A 20,257-nucleotide genomic window follows, 5' to 3' on the forward strand; every position below is an offset into this window, starting at 1 on the left:
TGCTCATCTTTCTAGCTTGCTCACACCACGCTTTACTTCACTCTCGGGCCTTCTTGAGTTCCTCCAACATACCATGCTCCCTCCTGCCACAGGACCTTTGTACATGGTGGACTGATCTTTTCGCACTTCTTTGCCAAGTTAGCTCATACTCTTCCTCTTACAAATCTCAACTTAACAATCAGTCCTCAGGAAAGCCTTCTTTTATTCCCTAGTCTGCATCAGGTTTTTAAAAATGCATTCACAAAACCATATTCCCTTTCTTCACAGGACTTATTTCAGTTTGTAATAATACACTCATTAGTGTGATTATTTGGTGAATGTCATTCTGAAAGCAGAAAATTTGTTTCTTTTCACCCTTATATCCCCATGGCTTATCGCAGGGCCTGGCACAAACTAGGTGCTCAGTATATAGTCACTGAGGACTGTATATTTACTTTTTACTCGATGTGGATTTATTTAATAGGTCCCATATTGGACTAGGTAGGAGCCCAGGTCTACTCATTCTTAGTTCTGAGAACAGAGTTCAAAGGATCCTAGGTATACCATAGTTTTCATAATTAAGAAACATCCTTTTCTAGCAATTTTCTTTTATTGAAAAGTTAGGGCTGCCTCTTGCCCTAGAAAATCACTAATCTAGAAATGATTTATTATTGTCCTGATGTAGTTAACCCACTAAGGCCAAAGTTTGACCACTTTAAGCCAGAACCTGTTACACAAAACAGGGACAGACTGGGTACAGATGGAAGGAAGAGGATTCAAGACCAGGTGCCATAAGGCTAGGAATGCCTCCCTCTGATACGGTGCTAAACACAAGGGCTGGACCTCAGAGACCCTGCGGATATCTGGTAACTAGGGTATAATGAGTAACATCTTGCAAAGAACATCAAACTGCGGAACCAAAGGCGGTGTCTAGAATAGAGAAGATGACCCAGGTAATGAATTCAGCAGAACAGAATCCACCCTTCTAACACTCAACTTTTCTAGTTTCCTTTTGTGGTGGTCCCTGTTTACTGATCATTTACTTAGCAAGGTACTGCCCTAAGCATATATGTATGTGTATACATATGCACATATATACACATATATATATATATGTGTATGTGTGTGTGTGTGTGTGTGTGTGTGTGTATAAACACCTTTTAAAAAAATTCTAACCATCCTCTTTTTCAGAGCTCCTCTCTACAGATCATGAAGTAGAGGCTTGGCTAAGTTAAAAGACATGCTAAAGCTTACACAGCCAGCAAGTAGCAGAGCTGGGTGAGAATTTTAAGCTTGTTGGACTCCAAAGAATCTGTTCTCAACCATAATGCCAATGTCACACCAAATGCTAGTCACTAGAAGTTATGACTGTTTTAAAAACCATATTGCAAGGCCACTTGCCTTAATATTTACTGATACGTTTCTTTACATATATGCACTTTGTAATTTAAATGGATTTTTCAGTATCTGTAATATCATAGGATTGATACGATAGTTGTATTTTATAGTATTCATTATCACAAATACATAATTATGAAAACAAAAAACGTCCATGTAGTATGTAGAAGAACCTTGCCTCCCACCTCAGGGATGCTCATACCATGCTTTGGGAACCCCACATTTTTCTATTCTGAACCATGTTTCTTCTGCCTCCTTAGCGGATAAGAGGCATTATAGAAATGGTGCTAAACAACATATGATGTAACGAGGCCTGTCTGGTGGTTGGTGTTTTTCCGAGGCTATTTTGAAAGATGGCCGCTTCCTACCCCAGAGATGGCTGCACTTCAGAGACGATAAGCAAAAGGGTCCCAGTTTGTACAGTCTGCTCAGTGCTTAGGGCGGTCTGGTTGAAAATAACTGTATACATATCAGTTATCATCATTCTCATGATGACAATGATTATTTTACATATGGCTGCTTTAAGGGTGAATGGCACGGTCTCATTTGTATGCCAGCATCTGGCAGGCTGTCACACATCTGCAGAATATAACCTCAACTGTGCTATTCATATGTTCCTTTTGCATTCTCCCCAAGGCATCTGTCTCCTAAAATGCCTAACGAAACTTCCCTCCCTCTTGAAGGCCTAGAGGCAAAATTTGGAAAGCATGTCACCTAGACTGGGGACAGCAGAAGCTCAGCAGAGCCTGAGCAGATTTCTGGCTCTTGGAATAGATGTCAAGGGAGAAAGGGAACCACCACCCACACTTGTTCTGTTAGCAGCTGCACTTTCAGGCAAAATCTGTAGGCAGATTCTCCTAGGCTCAGACAGTATGTCGCGTCTGCTCTGTGATCAACAAAAGATACCAGTCACGGTCTTAATGGTCAGTTCTCAGTCTCCATAATCACCACGACTGGCTTACAGCTGCATTTTCTGAAAAGCCTTGGGGAACTGTGAAAAGCCTTGAGCACTCTTCTGTGGTGAAGGTCAGGTGACTGTGTACCTAAACCAGGTCTTTTTACTCATTCGCAACAGCTATACTACATTTCCCAGCCTGCCTTGCAGTTAGATGTGATCATGTGACTGAGTTCTAGCCAATGGAATGCACACTACTTTAGAACCTGGCTCATAGGAGTCTCCCATGTGTGGTCCTACACAATCTTCCTCTTTTGCTGTACAGATGCAGATAAGCATGGTGACACTGGGGAACAACAAGATGGAAAGAACCTGAATCTCTCTGAATCACTGATTGGAGGAGGCTGCCTGCTGATGGAGATCATCAATATCGGACTTTACAAGAGAAATAATCTTTTATATGTTTGAGCCATTATGGAGTCTATTTTATATCAGAACATTCAGAGCTTTACTGTAACTAATATACACTTAAGGTGAAATTGCCAGCTTCTATTTCATGATTAATTATCCACTGGATATCTCCACTTTGGTGACCTACCAGTATTTCAAACTTGACATGTCCAATCAAAATGGTACTTTCTGTATGTCAGAATATTCTAGGTACTGGGATACAGGAATGGATCATACAAAGTTCCTTCTGTCATAAAATTCACATTCAAATATGGGGAAACCCAAAATACACAAATAAAAAAACGAATTTCAAATAGTGATACACATTATGCAGTTAACGGGGATAGAGGGTTATTGGGGGTTACTTGGGAGTTAAGTGTGAGGAAGTGCCTCTGAGGAGGTGACAGGAGACTGAAGTCTATATGATGACACATTGTCAGCCATGTGGACTCTGGGGGCAGAGTATTCCAGAAAGAGGGAACAGCACATGCAGAGAATGGAAGTAAGAACAAGGTTTATCCAGGAACAGAAAAGAGGATAGTTGGCTGAAGCAGAGTGAATCAGGGCAGACTGGTATGATAGGGTATCAAAGAGGGATGCAGGGCCACTATCATGGGAAATCTTGCAGTCCAGAGTTAAAAACTTGGATCTTATTCTAAGTTCAATAGGAAGCTACCAGCGTGTTTTAATCTGGGGAGGAATGATATCTCAATTACATGTTGAAAGGTCTACTCTGTTATGTGGAACACATATTATGTAGGACAGCAAGAGAGAATGGAGACTGGACAGTAGATTACTGCAGTCACATAGGTAAGACAACAGTGGCCTGTACTAGTGTGGGTTGGTAGAATGGAGATGGAGAAAGATGAGTTGATTTGAGATATATTTTAGATGAAGCAAAGGCAGGGCTCACAGATATTGGGTTGGGGGGTGGGGAGGCTGGTGAGTGGGAAAAAAGATCAATATTGACTCTTAGGTCAGTTGCTTAGCTACCTGGATGGTGAAACCATTAACTGAGGTTGGGAATTCAAGTGAAGAGTCAGGTTTGTGGTGGGATGGACCACATGATAGGTGCTGAATAAATGACCGATTTTTAATATTAAATAGAGGGTCAATATAGTAGGGTGAGAATACTGGGTCAGATACTCATTCAGCAATTGTCTTGACTTCTCTAAATTTTAGCTAAACAGAAGATAATAATACAACCCCATAATGTCAACATGGGGTTGTTATATCAAATATACTCTTGGCAGGTAGAGACTGAAGAAGTGTGATGGGGACATGAGCATTGCTAATAAAGTTTGGTTTTCTGATCTGGATGCTACTTACACAGGAGTGCTCTGCCTGTGAAAATTCATCAAGCTGGACAATAATGATATATGCATTTTTCAAAATGAGATTCTATGCATTATATTCCCAGTTCAGTGCTTGGAATTCAATAAATGGCAGCCATTATTATTTTCATTATTACGATACAACAAAAAACATCTCCTGTGTACCTGTGGTCCATAATGTCCATATAGGCCATTTGTGAATCCATTAACAAGAGGAAGGAACCCGACCCTGAACTCTAAGGTCTGGTCTTATAGTTGATAAAGTCAAATCTAGTTGTAATTCATGACACATAAATGCCTCTGCATGAAGGAACTGACTCAGAGTTCTAATCCAGAGGTAGTCCTGGTCCACTACTTGAAATTCAGTACTTCCCTAACTTTGTTTGGATGAACGAGTATCACAGATGCCAATGTAATTTAAAAGGGAACAGTTCTCCACAAGTTCTAGGTCTTCAACTGTTATTGCCCCTTTCTATTCCACTTTCCCCCAAGCTTGCTCATACCTGAATACTCTTGATTCAAGCCAACTGGTTATTGGCAAAGAAAGGATACTAAAACTTTGATTGGTTATTTCAAAGTTCCATAGGTTAATCCTCAGGTCATCAGCTGACATGTAGGTTTCATAGTCGCTGTTGACTGATATGGAGTTGATGTGATATGTGTGTGCATTGGCAAATACTCTTCGCGGGGTGGCCTCCACCATCAGGTCCATGGGTCTCAGGACAGGCACCTGGAATGCAAGAGAAACAAATCACTTCAGAACCAAAGCTCTTTACTAGGAAAAGAGTGTGCATGTTTATGTCCTTTATTATCATATACAAAATCATGACTACGTCAAAGGAGCTCTGAGCTAGAAAAGGAGATTGATAAATTACATGTTGTTCCTATTCCCTTTGGTTCCTTTTAGTTTTATTCCTTCCTCAAAAATGTCACCATCCCTTAGCCCTGATGGGCAATTTCATCCTTTACAGATTCTAAGATTTTTTTCAAGTGGCCCTCAAAGTGGCCTCATCTCAGGGGAACTTAGAATCCACTGTGGGGTCATTAGCTTCCAGAGCTGTTGTTCCAGATTGTTTGTTTTTTAACCATGAAATCTATTCTTGAAAGGAAGTTGTAGGAAAATTTTAGAAATGTTTAGTTCAACTGAGATTAAAATTTATCCTTCATGGCTTTGGAGGTCTAGACCCCATCCTGGCTTTATCCTCAATCCTTAAGGGAATTTTGGGAAAGCATATAATCACCCAAATTTCTAGTATCCCAAATTCAGCCAGTAATATATAGGGCACCCACTGACATCCTGTTTTACCTTGGTTTAACCTGTTGTCTTGGAGTACCAACAAGGCAGTGTCCACTTTCACATCAAAACTGTCCTCATTTGGACAATAAATTATATGGTCATCTTACTGGTATATGAAGGATAATCAGTAAATATTTGTTAAGTGAGTGAGTAAGAATATGTGAGTAAATGTTACCTTCCCCCTGGGTCAGAGAATCAGGCAGTTAAATATAGTTTTGCACACAAGAAGCTCTTCCTGGCAAATAGGAACAAAGACCCACCTCTGTTCTGACTCCCTCTTTGAATTCAAGAGCACTTCTGCCTACACCTGGGTGAACTGGCTCCTGAGAAAGTAGTGGGAAAACCAACGCCTCAGAGGAGACAGACTAAAACACAATGCAACAAACACAAAACACGGGCCTGGCCCTTTAACAGAAATGAGAAAATAAAAGCACCAAAAGCTATTTTCTTTTCAGGGAAGTCATCTCTTACAACTGAGCCCTGATTTGATACCAGGTGGTCGATAAAGACTTCAAATTCTGGATTTGTGTCAGCCCAGTGGGTGAGGGGAAGAAGGCGGAAACAAAGGTTAAATTTTGTGGAGTGCAGCCACCTCAACAATATAACCTTTTACAAAACAGAATTCTCCCAGCTCAGTCTTGAAGGATTGTGAGGTAGTTTTTAAGTTAAATGAACAATTCAGAGGAATCACAGAATTCTATGCAAATGTGGCAGTGGACATACTGGAAACCAGAGGAGCTTGAGATGCGGATGTAGGAAGAGCCAGGGGTCCTCTGAAAACCAGCAGTGGGATGGGAGGGAAAGTCTTTGAGAGCCCTCCACCCTGTTCTGGATAATGGTTCTATAGTATAAGCCCAGGGATGGCAAGAACTAGGAGCCCTGGGTTCTGACCACAGATTCTCCCCTCACTGACAGGCTGTGTGACCTCAGGCAATTATCCTGCCCCTTCTGGGCTCTGGTTATACTATCTGAAATACTCACTGTGCCCTACTTATCAAGAAGGTTGGGATCTGTTGAGATGATTTGCCCTTCAGTTCAACCTCCCACTCACCCTTTCAGCAACATTTGCTTGAGCTCTGTACAAGGTCCTGGGGGGTTCAACTGGTGAGCAAAACCAGACACAGGTCCTGCCTTCATATGGCGGGTCCAGTTGGTAGAGGTAGGTACAAAATCATCTCATAATAAAATGTAGTAAGTACATTTTATTTGTAGTAAGTACAAAAGGAGAGGAAATAGCATTAAGGAGGATTTAACCTGGTCAGGGAGGTCTGGAGAAGTTTTGCTGAGGAAGTATGAATTGGTTGCTTAAAGTATGAGAAGGGGTTTACTGGGCCAGGAGGGGAAGGAATAATGCTCCGTTCAGCGGAAAGAGCGTGTGCAAAGGTCCCGTGGTGAGGGTAAGGCAAGAATGAAAGATCGATGGGTCAATGTAGTTGAGACAGATAGTGATGAGAACCATGGTGGGAGATGAAGTGACAGGGGAGGTAAGAGGCAGGCCTCAAGAAAGATTTTTGCCATCATCCTAAGAGAAATGGGAAGAAATCAGAAGATTTCCAATGATTTTGATATGATCAGGTTCAAAGTTTTGATGAGATCATTTCGGATGTAGAGTGGAGAACAAGTTAGAGGATGAATGAAGCAGAACTTTGAAAAGGAAGGTGATATACTATCGAATGCCAAATGAGGGTGTGTCTGAGTTAAGGCTTTGTAATGGATAAGAAAAGTAACTTTGCCCTTAGGAACTCTCCTGCAAATATTTATTGGGCATTGACTCTGTGTCAAACATTCTTCATACACCATCTCAGGTAATTGTTTCAACAACTCTGTGAAATAAATACTAGTAGTACAAAGTACTATTACAAAGAGAAAACTCAGGCTCAGAGAAGCTAAGTCACTGGCCCAGAGTTGCCCAGCTATAGGAGGCATAGCCAGAATTTGATCCCAGAGTCTATCTGACTGCAAATCTAGTGCTTTTTCCACTGTATCACACCACACTCAAATAGCATACATGGTAAGAGGTGATAAATGCTCTGTAAGGGATACGAGTGCAGTGCCCATAGAATTTATGGCATCAATAGGATTATTGGTAGTAATAATGGTAGTGGTAGCCATAGGATTCTGTGGTTAAGCTGCCTCTAGAAATCTCAGTTTGGTGTTGTAGGTGTTCATGGTATTTGAATAGGGCGTCTATTCCGTGTGCTTTCAGAGATACATGCCTGCTCTCGCGGTTTGTCATAAAGGAACTCCCCACCTGGAGCTTTTGAGCTCTGCCCACCCAGCAAGGTAGTAGAGCTCAAAGCAGGCTCCCCAGGGCTGTGGAAGGAATGGAATCTGTGAGGACTTCCTGTGGCTTCTCCTCAACTCTTCCCTGGGCCTCCTTCATTACCATGCACTGTCCGCAGAGGTTTCCCGTGGCTCTGGTGGCAGGGCAGGGAGCGTGACAGCCAGGATAAAGAGACATTACCAAGTGGCAACTGCCAGCCCAGGGCTTCAGTTTAATGTGATGGGCCTGCCTGCTAATTCAGGCTGACATATTGCATGATGTGGCACTTAATGGGGAAGCTCCGGGTAGGTATCTGGGGAGGGAGCGCTAATGCTTTGCCCAGATAAGGCAGGGGATGAATGTCACTCATGATATTCCAACACCATTCCCATGCCCAGGTCAAGGTTATCCACTGCCCAGTGACACCCCTCACAAGAAGGAAGAGGGAGGTAAGGCAGTTCAAGCCGGACAGGGCGACCAGTTAAGAAACCCTGTTGGGACTGTGTTTTCTACTACTCCTCTTGGGGCCAGGCAGGGAGAAGAGTGGGACACAGTTCCTTGAGTTCGGCCCGCAGGCAACCATTTGGGCTTTCCCTGTAAGATCATGGAGGGCTTCCTGTAGTAGCAGTCACTGCATTACAGCACCCCTGCCCTTCAGCTCTCTCAGTAGCCGACCTCACAAGGAAGACTCCTTGTTTGCCATTTTACAGGAAAGGTGAAGTATCCTGTCCGATGTCACACAGAGGGGAAGATGAGGGGCTCAACTTGGACAATTTGGTTCCTGCGTGAGCACACGTAACCACTGTTACAAATGAAACTCTCAGGTTGAAATATGAGAATGCCATTTCTGCAAGTCAAAAATTGTCAAAGCTCAGTAATTTCATGTGGTTCAGCCTAACAGTCTGGAAGGACTGTGTCACATGGATGTGACGTTGAATCACAGAACATTGAATCTTGGAAGGGCCATGAAAGCCTCTTTCAAGGCTGTCATGTGTGTAAGTGTGTGTTGGGGGGGCAGAGTGGGAGGCCATGGTGTCTAGGCCTTACCCTCTTCATCATTCCTGGTAATATGTTTGGATTCTCAATCAATATCTTGCTTAAATAACTATTTCTGTGGTTAAGGAAATTTTGAGACCAACTGGCCCGGATAGTTCCTAAATTCTGCAGATGAGGAAATCAGGACCCCAAGAGGTGACATGCCATGTCTATGGTCACACAGTTGGGGTTGCCAACACAGCCTGGGCTTCTGCCACTCATCCCAGAGCTTCCCTTCCTCTGCCCCCCGACAGCAGATGCCTGAGTCATTCTCCACACAACCAGACAAAATCCAGGATCAAACCAGGACCTTTAAATGGTAGTTCAAACCCTCTTTTCTGAGCTATCTCGGCAGTGGCCGTGGGCCTAGACTCATCCCTGAGACAAGGCTGGTGCTGCATTGTGCTTGCGAATGAGAATGGGGGTCAGCCCTGGGCCCTCGGAGGGTACAGGTGGCTCTGGACCACGATGCTAGAATTCATGTCCTTCCCTCAGGTGCCTCGTACTCCTCCCTGACCTTGATTCAGTTTCTGCTCATCACCCGGAGCCTGATTCTGAAGGACGAGCACCCTGGCCTGGTTGGCAAGATAATAAGCATCGTGTTAGAGTATCAGCCGAATAATGTCCCAGGGCCCAAGAGAGCAGCCTCAGAGTCTAACCTGCCACGGGGCTTACAGAGCTGTGTCTCAGCTGGGGTATTAGTGGATGAGAGGAGCCCAGAGCACCCCGTGGCTCCCTCCCTCACATCACTCAGGGCTCTGTTCAATGATCGCCCCCCGAGGGAGGCCCTCCGCGCCCACGCCACCTCACATAGCACACCCTCCCCTCACCATCCTCTGACCCAGCTGACTGCTCATAATGTTAAGCAATTCATCAGTGAATCCTCATCAGTACCCTATCATTTAGCTTGGTGGATAATATGATCTCTGCTGCACAGATGAGGAAACAGAGGCCAGAAAGGTTAAGTAATCTGTATAAAGTCACACAGCTCATACTCATGCCCGGCACTCCCGACTCTGGAGTCTAAGTCCTTGGCGGCTCTGTCCTCTGGGCTTGGAGAAGCACCCTCAGGTGTGCGGGAGAGACAAGTACGCACGTGGATGTCTCAGTGCAGGTGCACTGCCCAGGACAGCGTCAGCCAAACGGGCCCCATGTCTGCTTGGGGAGCTCAAGGGGAACCTCAAAAAGGAGAGGACTAGCAAGCAAGCAGGAGGTGAAGGGTTTGTGGGAACCCACCAGGCAGAAGTTGGGGGCGGGGAGGGGAGGAAGCTGTGCTCCAGTCAGAGGGACCGGCGTGTGCAGAGCTTGGAGGGGAAGGAGCAAAGCGCATGCGCGCAAGTGTGTGATTCTGTGTGTGTTTCTGGGCGTGGGGGGCGCTCAGCGATTTTGTTATTCACTCAAAACATGGAATCGATCCCTCCTCTATATCAGACATGAAGAAAACCTGAGCTGGGTGAGGGCGTGGAGGATGGACGTCATGCTATGTGAGGTGGGGTGAGGATGGAAGGCCTCCCTCAGGGGATGACACTTGAGCAGAGAGCTGGAGGGAGGGCGCCAGCCATGTGGCTTTCTGGGAAGAGCATTCCAGGCAGAGGAAACAGCAAGTGCAAAGGTCCTGAGGTTGGAATGTGCTTAGAGTGTAGGAGGAACAGTGAGGATCCTTCGTGGCTGGAGAGGAGTGAGTGGGGAAGGAAAGTGGTAGGAGAGGTAGGATAAGTAGTCAGGGCTGCATCACAGGTGTAACTGCGGGGATGAGAAAGACTCAGGGAGGTGCAGGGAGCTGCCCAGCACTGACCCACCTCCGTGTTAAGAAATCCCCTTCTCCTTGCTCTCTTTCCCTTCCCTCTCCCCTCCTTCTGTCTCTCCCCACCTCTCTTTCAGTTTTCCTCCCTTCGAGTCTTTCTCATTATCTTTCCTGCCTCTCCTCTTGGGAAATATAAGATCATCTGTCACCTCTCAGAACCCATTTACTAACAAAATGAATGTCGCTGTCATTTGGCTTGTTTGGTGACCACAGTGGTGATGCGTCACAGTCTTCCACGGCACCTAAGCAGGTGCTGGCGGGTCACGAAGCCCCCTTCAGAGACATACGATGAAAGAGGAGCAGAATCCTGGAAGCCCCCGAGGCCCCCACTTTAAACGACACCTGTGAAAATGCACAGCAGGGAGAGAGGCTAGAGGTGAGGGCTCTTTACAGAGGAAAAACAACAGCTGTGCTCACCGTGGCAACATCCAGTGCCCCTGTAAGTTGACGGATTCAAGGCAAGAGTCTGAGAGAGAAGAGACGGCCGGACAGGAGCTCAAGAAAAGAAAGAAGATGGAGCCATGGAGAAGGAAGGAAAGAGGTGTCCATCAGTACAAGGATGTGAATGGATTTCAGCTATGTTGTAACTCTGGGTCAAATCTGATTGAGTTCAACAGACAAACACGTGAATGCCCTTGGAATATTAAGTACAATCAACATAATCAACATGAAATTTGAAGAAACTGCTATCAATTTAAATTCATGCTTGCTCCCTATCTCCTTGTCAGTATTCAACAGATGCTCCCCCCTGCCCTCCCCAATAATTGAGATTTACTCTATATTGAGACTGACAGGACATATTCAGGCCATGGTGTTAGGGGGGTTCCATGTCATCAGTCAGGAAGTTCACATAGGAATGTTATGACCACACACTGGCCCCAGATAACACCTTCCATAAACATTTATTAAGCATTTACTACGTGCTGGGCAGTTACCACACAGAGTATCCTTATAAAGCTTAGTTGGGGCAGAGAATACACAACCCCCTACCCACCCCTCCTTGTTCATAACCAGCCCTTTTGGGAAGCTGAAACCATGTTTGTTTGATCTAGAAAAGAAACAGACAGGAGCTGTCCACCTTTCCCTTGGTGCAGGGAAACCCTGACCCTGGTGCTCTGGGACCACAGGTTCAAGGCCTGGTGGGGAATCTGGGGTGATAATACCATTCCATCTAGAGGCCCTAAACGGTAAAGCTGGAGGAAAGGGTAGAAAGTTCCAGATTTCAGCCTCACTTCAAGTTTGCCACCTTGCCTTTCCTGGGCTTCCTTCAAAAATTATCCTCTGTGACTCTCCAATGATAATTACTGTAGGTTTGGGATAAAGCCAATCGCTAAAGAGCGCCCAGACTTCATTGCCAAGGAAGAGGGAGTGAGTCATCTTGAAGATGGGAGAGCCAGTGGGTCCTGCTATAAATATCCCTGTTCCAAAGCAACCCAGCTTAGCGGTGCAGAGCAGCTGTCTTCAAACAGGAGAATGTAATGACTTCCCAAGAGCTATCTGGAACAGTTTTAAAGGAAACCGCTTCCCTATCTCTAACTTAATATAATTTCCTTCTTAAAATCAAATCATGTCAGGACATATCCACAGCCTAGGTTCTCCTTCTCGCATTTGGAAAAGAAACAAACCTTCCCCATCCTGAATCTTACTGTGGGGCGCTATCCAAGGTATAAACACTTCAGGGAGGGACAATCAGACGACACCTTTAATCAAAGCCCCACAAATGCCCCGCCCTCAGCTCATTATAATATGAATTTCTAATCAAATTTTACTTCTTATGTTTAATCATTATTTGTCAGAATTGCATGTTTTATGTTGTTTTGGTCAATTGTGTTCTATTAATAATTTTAGAGACAATTAAATCCACAAGAGAATTTTAAACTCTTACAGTCATACAGTCATAGGGAGGGAAAAAATCTACCTATTTTTCATTGTAGAAATGATAAAAAAAAGCATTTAACATTTATTTGGAGGAAGTGCAGTGAAAACACATAATTAAAGAAGAAAAAGGAACAAGAGAAAGTTCTGACTTTTAAAGAACTTGTTCATTATTCTTTTAATGGATATTGATGGGTATCCAGTTACAATGGTATTTAAATTCCATGGGATGCACTAAAAAGGTGATATAAGTTTTATTTTAAACTGCCTATGTTTAAAATACTCCTGAAATCACATCCTTTGTAAGTATTTAACATTACGATGGAAGTGATTAGTTGTCTACTTAAAAATGCTCAAGAAGCTATGTGGCTTTTCAAAATTCTTCTAGTGGGTACACAAGCACAAAATTTGAAGTTGCATGGTGTTAAAGAGGTTTTAGAGTCATGCAGACCTGGGCTTGAATTCTGGCTGGGCTATGTACCAACCATGTGGCCCTGGGCTTGTTACTTCACCTTTCTCCATTTCAAGGCTCCCTTCCACAATGTTAGAGATAGCAGCTCTCTGTAGCTTTGCTGAGAAAATTTAGCACATGGCCTGATACATACCATCTACCAAAGAGACATTTCTGGAGAACTTACTTTTGCCAAATTGTGCTAAGCACTGTATGTATACCATGTTATTGAATCTTCACAATGACCTTAAGAGGTGGATACTAATATTGTTCCCACTTTACAGGTTTGGATCCTGAAGCAAATGAAGTGGTCAAACTTGCTCGAGGTCATACAGGTACTTGGAGGCGGAGCTACCTTTGAACTTGACCATCTGGCTCCAGCCCCTATGGTAGCTATCACTGGAATCCTTCACATTAACTTTCAATTGTCAAAAAAATGGTCCATTCTGAGAGACTGCCTAGGGAAGATTTTCTGAATTTTTCTATAGGCTGTGGGGTTTAGGCATCCCTTCCATCCACCCTAGGGATTTCAGTCATGATTATAGAACTTAGCAATGCTCAGGAGAAGTGGCCAGCGGAATGATTGGTCATTGGGTAGCAATTAACTTTGTTGGGAAAAAAAGTGGAAGGCTTTTCTGGTTGGGAGTTTTCATAATAGCTTCTGTCCACATTGTCATGAAAACCTTGTACAATATGGTCGTTCATCCAATTATCCAACCAACCTGGGGGGCACAGTCTGGCATTCTGTATACCCATTATCAGAGGGTAATTCAGTGTAACAAACCAAATCGAGTATGTACAAAGACTGTCAAATAAAATAAACCACTCACAAATTAAATTACTTCCCATTTTCAGTGGGAAGAATGCCAGTCATTTTTCATTTTAAAAAATATGCATCTTAATTCCATTTTTTAAGAACATGAAAAGAAGCCTTTAAAGGCCTCTTCTGCTGTCTGTATTGAGGTTCATCTTCCCTAGGCCCATCTCTCCTGGTCCTGGGGCATTTTCTCTCAGAGAATTAATGGAGCAGTAAGCCTCACCCTGGTCAGAAAACTTGTTTCCTCCATGGATCAATGGTGGATGGAGCTCAGAAAGCAGGAGTGAGAGGTTGGCTCCAGTTTACAGAGACATATCAGAGCTGTTGTTTCCAGAATGAACCTGCCACTCAACACTACCCTGCCAAACCCCCAGGGAATCCTATCCAAATAATATAATTTTTAGATTTCCTGGATCACACCCTTCAACAGCCTCAATATGTCCCTGAGTTCTTCTTTTACTGGCTTTGTCAAATAGATTGAAATAAGCCTGAGAGGAAAAACCCCTTTGGACCAAATCAGGCTTTGTGCCTCAGGGTCTTAAACATCTTAGGATTATACTCTTTGACAAACATTTATTAAGTGCCAGTCACTGCTCTGGGTGGTATGTGTACAGGGTGAACAAAGCAGATTAGTTGCAGCACTTAAAGTCTAATAGGGAAGAAAGACATTAATGACTTGAGGTAGACACATTGTTACAAACCGTCGCTGATGCTATAAAGAGATGTGTATTGTTTCAAGAGAGGAAAAAATATTCTTTCATTAAATGAAACAGGGGCTCTAATTTAGATTGGGGAGTTAGGTACATTGTTTTTTGAAGAAGTGATGGCTCCCTCAACCCCAAAAGCAGAGCCATAATCATTGCTCTTCACTGGGGGCCAAACTGCCATCTGACAATGTCTGGAGATATTTTTGATTGTCACAATGGGGCCTATACTATTGGGTAGAGGCCAAGGATGATGCTGAAAGCCCTACGATGTACAGGACAGCCTCTAGCCGCAAAGAATTATCCGGCCCAGAGATATGGGGATATATGTCTATGTAAAACTGATTCACTTTGTTATCAAGCAGAAACTAACACACCATTGTAGAGCAATTATACTCCAATAAAGATGTTAAAAAAAAAAAAAAAAAGAATTATCCGGCCCCAAATGTCAACAGTTCTGAGACTGAAAAATCCAGTTCTTAAGGAAACCTTTCTGGAAAGAGTCTAAATCAAAGGTGGATAAAAGAAACCCAGTATTAACTTCCACAATAGGCAGCAAAATATTTCAGTCCATAAAGATCTTCTGGTTTAGAAAGTCTTTATATATACATATAATATAGGAAAGATCGATCATCCATCTATCTCTCTCTCTCTCTCTCTCTCTCTCAAAGACTTACCCTTTATTGCCAGCTACAAGAATAACACACAACCCATAAAAAAATACCTGGGGAATTAATACATATTTTTTAAACCCAATGCATCAAAGATGGTTTTATGGCAGACTAACAATTTCATGCTCTCAGTGTCTTTGACTCCTTTTGGCCTCTCTGCAGAAAAGAGAGGAAAAATATCTTTCCCTCAGAAGATGAACTCACTCTCTAATTACCAGCCCATGCAGCAGCCTGTAATTCTGCCAGTTTTATCTTGTTTTTTTCTCCCAGACACTTGCATTTTCTGCCAACATTGCCATTTCTCAAAGCGTTGCCATTTCCCTGCATTCTGAAAGGCATGTTCACTGCCTTTCCTGTTATTTCCCTTGATGTTTCACATTGCGTAATTCCACAGGAAAAAAGGAGACATCTTAAAATATCACAGTAGAGGAAAATTTCAATTAACGTTTATAGGTGGGGAAGGGGATGGGATGGGAAGCGGCAGTGGTTTAAGTCTGGTTAGGATTAATCACAAAAATTGTTTTAGTTTTGTTTTTTAACTGCTATTGATGTAAGTTTTTCTGAAATCTGCCCACACGCTTTCTCCTATTAACAATGAGGACAGATATCACTGAATCTTTGATGATCAGGGATCAACAAGACCTCAGGAGTATCACACTATATTCTGTCATTCACTACTGTGGCTTATACAGAGCTAAGAAGATAAGTATAAATTTGATATAAACTTAAAGAATCTTAGAGTTGGAAGTTATTACACTAAAAAGTCATCAGTGTCTTTACACTAAAGAAGTCATTACACTAAAAAGGTGTGGGTGTATACAAAGATGCATCTCTAAGACCTTTGAAACACGGCCTTTCATAGGTAGGAACAAAGCTATATACAGAACTAAACTGTGTCAGTTCTGCCTACTATGGTGGTAGTAGTTACTAGTGACATTCTGATTTAGGAGAAAAGTGACTTTTCAGGATTGCATCGTCTGGTTCCCATCTCTGGGTGCACATTAGAATCAAATGAGGCTTCTTACTGAAAACTGATGCCTGGGCCCCACCACTGGGTGGTGGTGTTGGGGAGTGTTGTTAAGTCAGAATGCCTGGGAGGTAGAACCCAAGTACTAGTGTTTGGAAAGCCCGTGGATGACCGATATGTAGAGCCAAGGCTGAGAGTCAGTGAATTGGAGGGGGTAAATGGGAGAGCTTCCGTACTACAGACTCTTAACCATGGTTGGAGTATGAGATTATAGGAGTTTAAAATTATTTTTAGAGTTCTATACTGATTGAGGTTTTTATGTTAATATTTTTCTAAAAACCTCTGATTTTAATAAATGGATTAAAGGTAACAATTGATGGAAGGTAAAAATGACAGGAAAGGGTTACTATTTGTAATATATAAAAAAGTTCCCCCCAGTTGATAAAAAGACAACTCGGTAAAAATATGCGCAAAGGACATGGGCAGAACAGTTAGAAAAAGCTAGAAGGAAATCACCAAGAAATATATAGTAATACGCCCAACCTTATTAGTAGTCAAGGAGATGCAAGATTTTTAAATCTTTAATCTTATAGAAGATTAATCTTATTAATCTTTTAATCTTTAATCTTGTAAAAATTTTAGTATATGCGACTACTGTTCTAAGCCTTTTCTAACTATTAATTCATTTAATACACAAAACAATTTTATGAGGTAGGTATTCATATCATACCTCTTTTTTTTTTTTTAATTAATTTATTTATTTTTGGCTGTGTTGGGTCTTCGTTTCTGTGCGAGGGCTCTCTCTAGTTGCGGCAAGCGGGGGCCACTCTTCATCGCGGTGCGCGGGCCTCTCACTATCGTGGCCTCTCTTGTTGCGGAGCACAGGCTCCAGACGCACAAGCTCAGTAGTTGTGGCTCACAGGCCCAGTTGCTCCGCGGCATGTGGGATCCTCCCAGACCAGGGCTCGAACCCGTGTCCCCCGCGTTGGCAGGCGGACTCTCAACCACTGCACCACCAGGGAAGCCCCATATCATACCTCTTTTTACAAATAAGTGTAACTAAAATACAAGGCAGTAACGTGTCTCAGCTTAAAGTCACACAGCTAGTGCTTGCTGGAGCTCAGATAGGTACTTGGGTGTTCTGGCCAAGAGCATCCTTACCCTTAACCACTATCCTGCACTCCCTTCTCAGTAGTATCTCTACTGGGGTGTGCAAAAATTACAATGACTGATAACATTCTATCCTGGAGACAGTATGAGGAAATGGGCACTTGCTGGTGGGCGTATGAATGCAACAAGATTTTCAGAAGGTGATCTGGAAGTAGCTATTAAAATACAATAATGTGCACATCTTTCGACTTAGCAAAACCTACCTTAATGGAAACTATCCTACAAAAACTAAACATTGGTTTATGATGATATATGTTTGAGCTCATTTATTGCAGCATTGTTAGTTACAATGACATCGTAACAAAATCTGGAAATAAGGTGACTGCCTATGAATAGGGGACTGGTTTAATAAGTCATAGTATACCCATACTCTAGAATATCGGCAGCTACTTCAAAGAAGATGAATGACCAGGAGGGATGTTTATATTACTGAGCAGAGTAGTGTGTATAGTATGATCTTGAGTTTGTAAAAACAAAACAAAATCATATCCATCCATTAAGGTTAATACATGTTTGTGTAGACAGAGAGAAAGGTATGGAAGGACACACACCAAACTAGTAACATGAGTTACCTTAACATGTGGGGTCACGATATAGCATTATTTGACTTGTTGCTATAACCCTGTGTTAGTTTTGTAATGTAAAAGAAAAAAGAAGGGAAATCCTTGCCTCTCGTGTCCAGCCAGGGCGGGATTCTCAGGATTCTTCAGCCTGCACTGGACTCTTCCTGGGAAAGCATAAGCTGCTCTAAATCAGCATGGCTTCCTCATTCCTTTGAATTTAGATCTGCTTTCTTTAACTGTCCACCTGTTAGTTCCCTGGGTTGACAGAGAGCCAGTCTACCCCTTCCTCTATGCAAAAGCCCTCCAGATATTTGAGGACAGACCTCAACCCATCCCACTCTCCATTCAATTATGCCAAGACTTAGCCTCCAATCTTTATTCCTCACCAGTGGTCAGGGCTGGGTCACCTCTACTGATGCTTTGCCTTACTGAACACAATCTGCCAGAGTTCAGAACACAGAGGGACGTGTATTCTTCTATACAGTACAAGACATGTGCTTCCTACTCATACAGCTTAAAATGGATTTACTTTTGTAATAGTCCATATTGCAGTGTCAACTAAAATTTCCAGGTCTTCTTTCAAACAAGTTAATGTCAAGTCAAATCTTTTCTACTAACTACTTTGAACGTGAATGTGATTTCCTCAATTCTCTTCCCTAGGGTTTATCCTTTTCTCTTAAAAGTGAAATGCAGGAATAGGAAAGAGTATGTATGTGAATGTAGGAATCTAATGAATTGTGGATTCTGGATAATGGCATTTTTCTGCATAATGAAGATGATGGGTCAGCAGACGGGTGAATGCGCTAGGTATATGGAGAAAACAATGACAGTGTTCTGAAGTCTGGCTGGAGGGTGGGAGGTACCTTAAATCCTCCGTTCCCCAGTGGCAGGGCTGAATTTGAAATGTAATGATCCTGGCAAATAAAGTTGTTACGTGAAGTGGGCAGGGGAAGACATAACTCTCCAGGGGAAGGTTTGCTAGTTCCAAGGAGAGAAAGCAGGAATGGGCCAAGAACAGAGGTGAAGGAATGGGCCAAAGAAGAGAAAAGAGTGTTTGAGAAAAGCAGCTGCACACAGGACTATAAAGAAAAAAGGATGGCAAGCCTCCAGGGATGGGAACGGGGAAAGAGAGAAGAAAGCAGGCTGGGGGCAGGGGGAACTTCTATTCTAGTCTGGACTCTTTAGAGGCCAAGAAACAGAAACCTTCTCAAACTTACTTAAAACAAAACCAAAAACAACTTAAAAAACAAAAAACAAAAGGATTATTGTAGGAAAGAAAAATCTTGCAGTTTACCAGGACCAAAAACGGAGGATGTGACATGGAACAGGGGCTTGGCCTGCTGTTAGGGGCCTTGGGGTGGGGGGGAAACTTTACTTTGTCTTTCTGGCTCTGTGTCTGTCTCTCTTAGGGGCCACCTGGCTTCTTAAACTGCTTCTCTCTTCATGTCAGGCCCTCTCTTCTCTCTTTGCCAATAAAAGTTAACTCTGTCTGTTTACCAGTCTGAACATGGCCTTCAGTGAGTCACTCTAGCGCTGACTCCATCCCACTTTCAAACTAAACATGCAGCGCTATCAGAAAGGAGAGAAGGGAACAAGCAGAAAGGGAAACACAGGAGGGAGAAAGAAAGACATAGTCATACCCTTCTAGGGAAGTCTCATCCCTGCCCTTGAACATGCTGCGTTCACAATCACCTCCACACCTTTTCCTACAATGCTCCCCTTGCTCACCCCACTTCCATCTATCCCCCTTCCCTAAGCCTTCCTTGATCTCGATCACTCCAGAACTCGCCCCATTCCTCATACCGTGTATGCACACAATCCAGTGGAGAATAATCTGATATTTTTAAGAGTTCTAAATTCTAGCTTCCTTCTTCAAATTGGCACTGTTTTGACAGCCTTCTTGGAATCATTTCCTCACTTGAGTTCCTAGTGCTAATAATTTAGACTTCTAACAGTCTCTTGTTCAAAGAGAGTAAAGCACAATTGGTCACTATTCCCTGGATAGAAATTTTATTTTGTTTGGAATGCTGTTATAATTGCCTTTCAATCTTCTTCAAGCAATGAATCCACTGCTTTAACTCTCTCTTATACACTCTTTCCCCATGTGCTTGTCAATCTTACACGGCAATCACGTTTTTTCAGACTAGCTCATTAAACTGTATTAGACGAAGAGTGTATCCTGAACCGAATAAGATCTGGTAATTACTTCTTCTGGAACAACATACTATTTTGGATGACTTATTCCTGGTCGAGTTTTAAATGACACTTTTATGTTATTATTCACTAAGACCCTGTGGTCTTTTTTACACATTCACTTTGTCTTTCCACATTCTACACATGAATGGTTGAATTTTCTCTCCACATGCACTAGCTCTGTGCTTTGTCCTTTTAGAACTCTACACCCTTTCTGTCCCCCTCAAGTTTTCAAGGTTGTCATCCATTTCCTTACTCATTCCTGACCTCTTCTTTGCCCCCTAGTTTTGTGAAATGGGAGCCTATATAATGATGGGGTGGAGGAGGAAGTGTGACAGGGTAGAGCTTATAGCCTTTAAGGTTGACTCATAGGATTATAAGCTCCATTAAT

The 20,257-nt window shown here is 42.9% G+C and overlaps 1 protein-coding gene across 2 annotated transcripts in view; it reads right to left on the reverse strand.

The window, feature by feature from the left end:
• Positions 1–20,257, reverse strand: part of PPP2R2B (protein phosphatase 2 regulatory subunit Bbeta) — a 464,325-nt gene that overhangs the window by 58,167 nt on the left and 385,901 nt on the right. For both annotated transcript variants that reach the window (XM_068534531.1, XM_068534532.1), the window contains exon 6: positions 4,609–4,786. In XM_068534531.1, the coding sequence (XP_068390632.1) occupies positions 4,609–4,786 (178 nt within the window). The remainder of the gene's footprint in view (positions 1–4,608; positions 4,787–20,257) is intronic.

Source organism: Eschrichtius robustus, chromosome 2, assembly GCF_028021215.1.
Source record: "Eschrichtius robustus isolate mEscRob2 chromosome 2, mEscRob2.pri, whole genome shotgun sequence".
Classification (NCBI taxonomy): domain Eukaryota; kingdom Metazoa; phylum Chordata; class Mammalia; order Artiodactyla; family Eschrichtiidae; genus Eschrichtius; species Eschrichtius robustus.